Source organism: Rutilus rutilus (genome assembly GCF_951802725.1).
Source record: "Rutilus rutilus genome assembly, chromosome: 1".
NCBI classification, from domain to species: Eukaryota; Metazoa; Chordata; class Actinopteri; order Cypriniformes; family Leuciscidae; genus Rutilus; species Rutilus rutilus.
In genome coordinates, this window is record NC_140209.1 from 60,017,881 (window position 1) to 60,029,475 (window position 11,595).

General features: G+C 39.3%; 1 protein-coding gene across 1 annotated transcript; it reads left to right on the forward strand.

Moving 5' to 3' along the window:
• The first annotated feature begins 545 nt into the window (after window positions 1-545).
• On the forward strand, window positions 546-8,940 carry nptx1l (neuronal pentraxin 1 like). Its single transcript, XM_084395217.1, has 5 exons — window positions 546-1,101; window positions 1,746-1,953; window positions 4,940-5,184; window positions 5,315-5,494; window positions 8,002-8,940. The coding sequence occupies exons 1-5, from the start codon at window positions 661-663 to the stop codon at window positions 8,221-8,223; spliced, it is 1,296 nt and encodes a 431-aa protein (XP_084251343.1). The 5' UTR covers window positions 546-660; the 3' UTR covers window positions 8,224-8,940.
• The last annotated feature ends 2,655 nt before the right edge of the window (window positions 8,941-11,595 follow it).

An 11,595-nucleotide genomic window follows, 5' to 3' on the forward strand; every position in this document is an offset into this window, starting at 1 on the left:
TGTTCATTTGTTCGGACAGTTGCTCCATCTGATATTGTGTGGGTTCAAGTTAACAAAAACAAAATAATATGTAGATTATTTAATTGTACTAAAAATGTATTTCAACTAAATAGGTTTAATAGAATAAAGTGCTTTATGTCATAACTTTAAAAGGAAATAATGCACTTTGACACACAAATACACGTCATGTCACTGACCTCCATACGTTTTAAATTGAATAAACATACTATTTTACCATAAAGTATAGGCATATGTACTGCATAGGCCTATATAACACACTTCTTTTTCTGTAAAACGTAACGATTTTATTTCTTCCCGCAAAGACGAAAATCTTCCAATGATTGTGTAGAATTTACTCAGCTTTAGGAAAAAAAATGAAAATCCGGCCACCGGGGTAAAAAACAAAAAAAACGAGTTTCTCTGACTTACTGGTTGTTTTTTCTGCTTTAATATCCAGGGGCGGGAGATCATGATCAGGCGCGTGATGCAGCTCACCGCCGCAGACGCGCGTGCTATATAAACCCCGCGCGCACCACAACCGGATTACAACCAGCACAAGCTGTCAGAGAGAGAGACAGAGAGAGAGACAGACAGAGAGAGAGAGAGAGAGAGTGCTGCTGAAATCACTTGTCCAGAAGAGACTTCGAAAACAAACGCGCCATGGAGGCTGGAACGAGAGGGATGCACTGGAAACTTTTGTTACTTTTTTGTCTTTTAGCGGACGGGATGAGCCAGGACTTCGGACAGACCCAGTTCATTTGCACGTCCGTTCCCAAGGATATGGACATATGCGCCGCCACACTGCAGAACAGCGTTCCCGGGGAGGACCTCAAGAGCACGGTCATGCAACTGCGAGAGACAGTGCTGCAACAGAAAGAAACGATCATGAACCAGAAGGAAACGATCAGGGAACTGACTTCCAAGCTGACGCGGTGTGAAAGTCAGAGCGCGTCCGAGCCCGGAGACGCGCGGGTCGGCGGACGGCGGAAGGAAATGGGCACCAAGAACACAATGGGAGATGTGTCGAGGGGTCCCACGGACACACTGGCTCAACTCTCGCAGACTTTACAGTCACTCAAGCAGAGGCTTGAAAACCTGGAGGTAAGCTATGTTTGTTCTCTCCTGGAGCGCTTTCTTCCATCCGAGGTGGATTCTCACAACTTTATTTTAGAATAGTACACCGATTCACCACACTATAAAGCGGTGCTGAATAATGGCGCATAATCCTCTTTTAAAAGACGCATTACGCCTACTGAGACTGCTGACAGAAAACCGTAGATTAAAATGAAATAATTAAATAAATATTAAAATAACTATTCCGAATCTTTCACACCATGACCAGTAAAGATGCGTCTTGCTTACTTAACGTTTAAGAGCATTTTTAACGTAAACTAGCCTATTTTCTGATAATGAACATTGTAACGCATTTCATTCATATGCATGATATAAAAATGTAGGGAAAGAAACTCTTAACTAAAAAAAATGCATTATACACAGTGTGCGGTTGTTTCCGCATAATCTGGACCCTTTAAAATTACTTTTATTTGTGTAACTTAATTCATTCAGGTTGATTGATCACATTTGACTTAAGTCATTTTGATTACATGAAATACATTTACTCGATATTTCATAGCACCAGTGCGCCTTTCTTATAAGGTTGGCGTTTTTATTTTATTTTTAATTTTTATGTAAACTCAAATGAAACATTTATCTCACAAACAGATATTCACATTTATATTCCATAGCAATTCAGCCGGAATAACAACTCCGTCCAGGCGAACAGCTTGAAGGATCTTCTTCAGAACAAAATCGACGACCTGGAGAAGCAGGTCCTGTCCCGGGTGAACGGGTTGGAGGAAGGGAAGCCCGGGCTGCGCAACGAGAGCGAGCAGCGCGGGCGCGTGGAGTCCACTCTCACCTCACTGCACCAGAGAATAACCGATCTAGAAAAAGGTAACCGTTCGCGTTTCTGCTCCACCTATCACAAGCGTGTCGTGTAGATGTAACGGGCGCTTTACTTACCTGCTTTTTTTTCCTATGAGAAAATACTCTTGAGCGAGCCAGCATGGATAATACATTGCCGTCGTGGTGTCGCTGGTGTGTCGCAGAGAGGAGGGGGTCTACAGAGCTGCATTGCTTTGCATATCCAATTCCACCCAACCAGCTTTATAGCATGATTTACAGATTGGTACCAGAGAGTTTTTGCAAGCTCATGAATTTTCATTCATGTGAATCACGTTTTCGTCAGTCATTAAAATGCATAATTCCCCACAACCTTTTACAGTCTTAAAAGCATGAAGGGACTTTTAAGGGAGGTGGATTTTCATCATTTACTCGCCCTCATTCTTTTCCACACAAATAAGACTATTTCTTCTGTGAAGTACAAAGAGACTTTGCAGGATGTCCAAGCTAAGCTTTTCCATCCACATCACCAAGCTCCAAATATGTTTTGAGCTTTAAAGGGATAGATCACCCAAAAATAAAAAATGACTCTATAATTTACTGACCCTAGGTGGATATGAGTTTCTTATTTCAGCCAAACACAGTCGGAGTTATAGTAAAAAAATATCCTGGCTCTTCCAAGCTTTATAATGGGAGTGAATGGGGCTCAAGATTTTGAAGCCCAAAAAAGCACATCCATCCATCATAAATGTGTGAGCTCTGACCCGACGCATGACGTATGGTGTAGGAGTAGCGTAAGCTTAGGTGAGAGTAGACGCCTCTCGTGGTTCAAACAACAAACTCAAGCTTCTCCCATATTTCTCTTTAAAAAATTGTCGTTTTAGACTTCTATTCTTGACCGGTGTTTTGTTTTGTTCGCTCTGTCAATACGTCATGCGTTGGGTCAGAGGTCAATCTTCCACCGGAACTAGACTCGCGTACGGCCGTTACCGGATGCCAGCGATTACAGTTTATAAAGTTATAAATAGGGATATTTTTCTTACAAAACTGCATTGCTTCACTTCAATTAACCTTTATTAACCCCTTGCAGCCTTCTGGATAACTTTTTGGGGGCTTCAAAATCTAAGGTACCCTTCACTCCCATTATAAAGCTTGGAAGAGCTAGGATTTTTTTTTAAATAACTCTGATTGTGTTTGGCTGAAAGAAGTAGTCATATACACCTAGGATGGCTTGAGGGTGAGTAAATCTTTAGATCGGTTTCATTTTTGGCTGAACATTTTGACTAATTGATCAAATCAATAAAATTGTTACAGAAAATAACCAAGAACGAATAGCATAACTGATTAGTCACGTTTTTTCACTGTGCACACAGAACCTCATCCACCCTCATATGAGGAGTATATAATGCATTCAGCGGAAGCGGTCAGAGCGAGCTGTAATTGAAAAGTGCCCGACGCAAGTGGCCAAAAAGCCTGAGAGCACTTTATATGAGGTTTTTCAGAGAAGTGAATGAGCATCTAGTTTCATGTTGCCTGTCCGCTTGTGTCAGATTTCTTGTGCCGCTTAATGCTCTATACAAGGGGTTTGCCCCTTGTACATAACTCACATTTTACTGTTATTCGTATCTGTAAATGTTATAAATTCAGGACAGAAAGGGATAAATCATTGTGACTAAATATTCATGTTGATAAATATTTGTGTTTGAATGTTACATTTAGGTAACTCTATTTACAGAACCAGTAATGGGATCACATTCTTACATTTATAATGTAAATGGCAGTAATTTGTTACTACTACGCATGTTCAAAAAAGTTAATTTGTACATTGTTTGGATGAAAACATTAGGTAGGATTTGGAATAATGATGTAAGAGGTACAGCGACTGGCAAGAATTCCAGCTTGTAGGAATAACAACCTGCAGTCTAGCGATTGTATGACTTGTTTAAGACTTAAGAAGCAGCGCGTTTAACACATTCGTTTATGTTCTATGGAGGAGAGAATATTGTATGTGTTTGGAACGACTTGAGAGTGAGTAAATTATATGACAGAATGTAGTTTTTGGGTGAACTATTCCTCTGCCTGAGACCAGAAATGCTGCCAACCATTGCCATTGATTGCAGCTTTTTCTCCTTGTTACCTGTAGCGCGAATCAAACACAAGGGTAGAAATAAATAAGACGAGGGAGACTCCCAGGTGGGAGGACAGAACTAGTGTGCTTTTCTTTCCCCAGGCGAAAAGAAACAAATAAATCAATAGATGTTTTTGGTTAGTATTATTTATTAGAAGTATACTTTAAACACACCTTTAGCTATTTTTTTGCTTTAATTGTATTTTCTTTATATTAATACATTTATAGACGGCAATGATTAGAATTATGTATAGAGATTTTGTATGCATTTAGCCGAGTTTCCACCGCAGGAACTTTCCCCAGGAACTAGGGACTTTGGGGTTTCCACCGCAGGAACCAGGGTCTAAATGAAGGTCCGGGTAAAAGTCCCTGCTGGTGAGGTAGTACTTTCTCAAAGTTCAGGAACTTTCGGGGGTGTGACTTGGGCGCTGAACATGCTGATTGGTTGAGCTCATGCCGCATTTTGATTGGTTGACTCCACACTGCATTTTTTTTTCAACCACCATTTTCAAATCTGTTGCGTTGCGTGCAGTAAGAGTTGTTTGCTACTCGAATCAACAACGGAGCTTAAAAAAGTACGACCGATGGACCAACAACGAAGTTCAGGCTTTATTAAACTTAAATTCAGAGGATGAAATACTGCGGGAACTGGAAAGTAGTGCGCAGTCCTATGTCACTGGAATAATTTGCATAATCTTCATGGTAATTTAAACCACGATGGAAACTAAGACAGCAACAGGTCTGGGGAAGAAAGTTCCTAGGACAATTTGTTCCGGGTAATTTCAGTGGAAACGCGGCTGTACACAGTTATTTTGAGAGATTGTCTTGTTTTAGTGCTATACAGTAGACTGCAATGATAAGATGTTAAATATTGTTTGAGGATTGATGTTTGTATTTCTTTAATAACAGGTCAAAAGGACAACAGACCACTGGATAAATTTCAACTGACGTTCCCTCTGAGGACCAACTACATGTATGCTAAAGTCAAGAAGAGTCTGCCGGAGATGTACGCCTTCACAGTGTGCATGTGGCTCAAGTCCAACGCCTCTCCAGGAGTGGGGACGCCTTTCTCTTACGCAGTCCCTGGACAGGCCAATGAACTGGTTCTTATTGAGTGGGGAAACAACCCTATGGAAATGCTCATCAATGACAAGGTACATTCCAACTCTATCAGCATTAGATGGATGGATGGATGGATGAAGTTACAAACTTAAAGCAGGCAGTCTGCATCAAAATGAACGTGATGTTTAGGTTTCATTTGGTTTTTGCCTTCTTTTGATGTAGGTTGCTAAGCTACCTTTCCTGATCAACGATGGGAAATGGCATCACATTTGTATCACATGGACCACTCGAGATGGAGTGTGGGAAGCTTATCAGGATGGTGTAATGAGGGGAAATGGGGACAGTCTGGCCCCTTATCATCCAATCAAACCACAAGGGGTATTGATTCTGGGACAAGAGCAGGTATGCGTCCTCTGAATTCACTCATCAATACAGAAAAGTGTGGTAGCTCAAGGTGTTACACAAAGATGATTTAATGATGAGCGAAGAATACACAATGGCTCTGTTCCAAAACACAGCGAGCTGCCTACATAACTGCATTTTAAGGCATCGCAGGCTTTCTCCCATGCAGAGGCTCCTCCAAACGGCAACTGCCTTGTAAAACACCTCGTTTATTTGCCAAATTGAAAGGCAGCTTTGCATGTATTCTTCTCAGATAAGACAATCCAATCATTTATTGAAGCAAGCAATAAATTGAAAACTTTCAACAGTCTTAAAAAGATATATTTGAAAATACATACATAAACAATATTTAATGCTTTGCATTTTTATGGTATTAGTGGATCAAATACTAGCTTAGAAATATTTAGTGCTAAACTCTATTGTGAGTTTGTGTAAGGGACATCATTTCAATAACATTACAACGCATTTAAATATTCACTTAGGAAGTTACATTTTAGTTAGGATGCTTAGTTTCGCAGGTGAAAATAGCCAAATTTTCTATGGTCAGCAGTGTAGCGATGTATGACGCACAGATCACTTTTAAACCAAGCAGCTCGTCTAATCCGTATGACCAACTTGAACCCGTTGCGAAATCGTTCTCCCATGGATATTAAAATTACTAGATTTCGCTTACGAGAAGCCGGCGAACAACTGTAATGTGAATGCTCCTCTAGAGGGCTTTTGACACTTGAACTAGTTAACCCTGCGTCATTTTAAACTGTGTTATCTTGATTCACGTTGCTCATAATTTACCTGGGGTTAACAATCAATCCTGGGTATTCATAAGCTGCCGTTTTACACGGTACATTCCTAAACCCTGGGTTAACGTCCTCATTTGCATATTTGCGGTGTCAGTGTCACTGATTGGATGAATACCGCATGTGATATGCTTACATAAGGGCTCTACACTAGCATTGTGCATCCTCATATTATATATTGCCTACTGTACTATTAAGTTTATCCTGAATGGACGGTTTGAAATATAAAGGTAAGATTGAAACAGTCTCCTCTTCACTCCAATTGACACATCTTCTGTCACCATTTGACATTTTTCCCTTCAAATGCTGAAACTACTTTTTATACAGTGCACTGTGTTTGAATGACTGATCAAAGCACGTGAATATGAGGCATGCTATTGGTTGTCAGTTGTTGAGCATCTAGTCATAACATTCTAACACCGCTTTGTTTCACACTGTACAAATTTGGCACCGCAATGCAGGGTTAACACCGTAAAAGCAGTGCTAACCCTGCTCCGGGGGAGAGTTTCATAACCCTGGGTAAAAAAAAACAGTGCTAATCCCGCTTCTAAATTACAAGTGTGAAACGCTCCTTTATGCGGGGATAAAGGCAGGGTTTAGAATGACGATAACCCGGGGTTAAAGGGGCAGTATGTAATATTGATAGCTAGTGGTTGAAATGAGTACTGCAGTCCAAATAAAAAAATACTGGAGAGAGTTATTTACCCCGCCCCCTCCTCCTCAATACTCATGCGGGTTGCCAGATTGTGGACACGCAACGGGAGCAAGCGCAATTAACAATGGAAGGTGAGGAGACTTATGGTAGTCAATTTTAACGGTATATACGCCAAAAAGCATGTCTTAAACCAGATGCTAATTTGCGCGGCTCTTGGTAGATTGCATTGGTCATTATGGAAATGATCTGGTTGCCTCTATGTTCTTTAATTTGCACGTCGTCAGTAGATCATGCACAGAACTTTCCACTCCCGTCTGCGCTTTTTTGGAATTGCGCTAATTTGCCCCGTTTATTAAATCTGGCCCTTAATCTGGAAGTTGATGAGTTGATTTATCCGTGTTTTAATATGCTCCCATTCATAGAGATTTTTAGATGGATGCCGAGGCTTTTTAGGTCGGGTAGAATCTGCGATCTCTGACCCAGTTCGTTTGCTGGCTTCCATGGCTACAATACGCTGTGTTTTCAACAAACTGGCAACCCGGGGTGTCGAAATATTATTGGGAAAATTGGCAGCTGGTGGAATCACACAGATAAAAATAAAAACAGACATTCCGACACGGAATACACATTTCAAAGTAGAATAACTGCCGGTTGCATTGTTCTTATGTGAACGTGGCATGTTTTCTAAATATCTGCAAACATATTATGGTATTTTTATGATTTAGTACAGTCAAAGAATTACATACAGCACCTTTAAGCACAGTGTGAAAAGCCCTTAGAGGTCAACACACTATGTTTAGTAACAGAGCCAATTATACAAAGTTAAAATTGTAAACAGTCAGTTCTAAAATACACTATAGCACAGCCAATAGACAAGAAGGTGTTGGCTCATTTTAAATGGAGAGACCTTCAAAGACGACTGTAGGGATGAAACGCATTTATGAATCATTTATGTTCAGATTAGCTTCAAAGGTTAACGGGGACTAATCTTATGTCTTTGAAGGCATTCAACGTTTATTTTATCTGCATCTCAAATAAATGTTATCTACCTGCAGGATACTCTCGGTGGAGGGTTTGATGCTACTCAAGCGTTTGTCGGTGACATGGCCAATTTCAACATTTGGGACCGAAAGCTGTCCGTGGGAGAGATTTATAACTTGGCCACATGCAGCAGCAAAGCACTTGTGGGGAACGTCTTCTCTTGGTTGGAAACCAGCATTGAGATCTACGGAGGGGCTTCGAAATGGACATTTGAGGCCTGCCGCCAACTGAACTAAAGAGCACAGAAATCTCCCAGCCAATGGGAGATATGAGTTACCAGGTGTCTGTTACCAAATCATTCATCTTTAAAGCACATTTTCAATCAAGGCCGAACATGGACATCAATATCAACTGGAATTTTCTAGATATTTATATATATCTTGTCTCTTAACACTTCTCAGTCCTTAAAACGATCACGTCTTTGTCATTTATTTTTGGATCTGGAAGGCAAAAGCTGGTGTTGGTGATAATTCAGAGTTTTAGCTTGAAGGCACCGTGGTTCTGCTTTGGGCAAGCAACGCCTTACTGGAAAACTACTTAACGTGATACGGCTCAGACTTCCATCTTAACAGCCTGGATCATTTGACCGCTCCCTTCGTACAGGAAGCCATGTAGTCATGCAGTAGATTTCTGAACCACTTAGGTTACTGTTCTCCATCAGGATTATTAGATAGATCTATCCACTGCCTGGGATACTCACTGTGAACTTCAGATGTAGAATGTAAAACAAGCAAAGCTGAGTGTGTTATTCTTTTTTTCACACGCTTCTGTTCTGTCTTATCACCTCCTGCTTGAAGCATTTTATTTATTTTTTGGGTTTTTTTGGTGTGTCTGTGTATGTGTGTGTGGGTTTGTAAAAAATAACTTGATAATTGCCAACACATTTCAAGCCTGGGTGCCTTGGGCTGTTGAAAAAAAAAAAAAAATCAACACATTTGTCATTATTTGCAATGTACTTCTATTTATCTCTTTCTTTCCTTGTGTAACTACTGATACTTTATGTTGATTACAACTTGTCACAATTGAAATGGTCAGGCTGGTAATTCAAAGTTGTTTAAATCGTGGCGTGCTCGGCAGGTGTTTGTATTTTTCAAGGAATGTTACGTGTAAAGAAAACAGCATGAACATCTAAATGCTGCAACAGCATCAATGAAAAACTGCTTTTATTAGCTCATTTTGGGTTGAGATTTTATACTGTATTGTTATATGCTAAAAGCATGGCAGCACTGAAAGATGAAAAAGGTCTAAGTTTTGTAATAAAATTGTTATACAAAAAATAGCACGCGTGTTAGTGCCTAAATGATTGATTTGCAATGAACAAATGCCATGAAGAACTACTGTGAAAAAATACATTCAAAAGTAGTCAGTAAGTATTTGAATAAATACTTCAGCCAGGATAAATGATCAAAAGTGACGCTAAAGACATTTATAATGTAATAAAAATGTCTATTTTAATTAAATGCTGTTCTTTTGAACGTTCTAGAATCTTCTAATCGATGAATCCTGAAAAAGAAAATCATGGTTTCCACAAAAATGCTACCGTTTTCAACATTGATAATAATCCGAAAATCTCTTAAGCACCAAATCATCATATCACAATGATTTTTGAAGGATCAAGTGACACTGAAGACTGGAGTAATGATGCTGAAAATTCAGCTTTGCATACCCCGTTACATATTAAAAACATACATCAGCAAAAAAGTCATTTTAAATTGTAATTATATTTCACAATATTACTGTTTTTACTGTATTTTTATTCAAATATATGCAACCTTGGAAAATAGATTTTTTTTAAAAACATTAAAAGATCTTACACTTTTGACCTGTAGATTTTATACCAGTAGCCTCATATAGCCAGACTTTTAAATATTGGCATAATTGCTGATCCACTTTCAGTTTATTCTGGTCAAGAACCGCTCACTTAAAAAGAAAAAGAGCATCTTACCAACATGTAAAGTATAGGCGTACTACAATAGTACACTGCTGCAGAATAAACTCATTCAAAATATGGTGTGCCATGAACAAAGCAATTATCGGGGCCAAGCACAAAGAACATGTCATGCCAACATGGCTGGGAGCATCAGACCAACTGCAACAATAAGCAATTAAAGACATATTAAGACCATTTTAGGAAAATTGTCTGGAAAATCATAAGTACAATCATTAGTAATTTAATTTAATAGTTCATCACTTCTGACCAATAGGTGGTGCCATGACCAAATTGATGTGTTGTGGTCAGAGTAAGGTGACAATGTCACATACAAAGTTTGGTGTCAATGTGTCAAAGCATTGCAGAGATACAGCCTCAGAGTCATTTTGGCATCATGCCTCAACTTCGTTGCTGCAGTATCCGAAAACAGTTTCAACTTTTTGTCGGCAATGTCTGAGGATGACCTGACTCGAATGTGATTTGAAAAAATAACTTTTTTAAGAAAATCAAAATGGCAGACAGGAAGTTAGGCCGACTATGGCAAAATTGGCATATGTTCTCCTCATGACCCAAGGAATCTATTAAGACCAATAGGCTAATTTAATCAGAAATCAGTATCGTTTATGTTGAGTGAGTACTGTTGGGGCTTAGTCTTGAAGACACATATCGAGTTTTGTAACAATATGCCAATGCCTTTGTAAAATATATAATTTTACGACAAAATTTCAGATTGGCCAATATGGGAAAATTGGGTATCGTTCGACTCAGCACGCTGCAACAAATCTAAATAGACCATTCAAAAGTTTAAGCAAAAATAGCAATTTTTCATATCTCCTAACCACTAGGTGGCACTGCGCCAAAACTGTGCAGGTAACCTCAGATCATGGTTGTCATAACACACACCAAGTTTGGTTAGAATACACTAAAGCGTTACAGACATATAGCCTCGCGTTCATTTTGGCACGCTCTTCGTCAAATTCGTTATTCAAGAACAATTTGACAAATCAACCTGAATTTCATAACTTTTTGGTGGCATGGTCTTACGATGATCTGGTTCAATTTTTGTTAAAATCTGGTATTTCTAATAAGTTTCTGGTATGCCTAATAAGACCTTGATTAGCTGGTTCAGGTAAGTTGAGTTGAACTCTGCAGGACACTGGCCCTTCATATGCAGGATTGGACACCCCTGCTTTAAACAGCACACAATTTAGTGGAAAAGTGTATACAAAAATAACTACTGATTATTTCACAGAGAGGAAACAAAAAGGCGAATATACAGTATACAGTATCATATTAACTTGGTACCATTTAAAGATAATTTTGTTTCTTGACACACTGATAAAAGCTTTGCACAACTCCTGGAAGTTGAATGGCAGACAATCTGATGTGATCTTCATAAATGCTCATTTTGTGTGCTAAATAATAGACAGTCAGTAAAGGCACTGTGTGCGGTCTGTGGGAGTTGTCTCTGAGGATAGGAGACTATTTTACAAGTAACATTTGATTTGCTAGAATTTTCTTCTACATTTGTCCAGCAAATCGGACTGAATGCAGTCGCTTCTGGCTACACAAGCTTGATATTATTCATTGTTCGATTGTGAAATGTGTCAGAACACAATTCATTATGCAATGCAATAAGCACTGCAACTGATTTACCATACATTTACCAACCAACTGG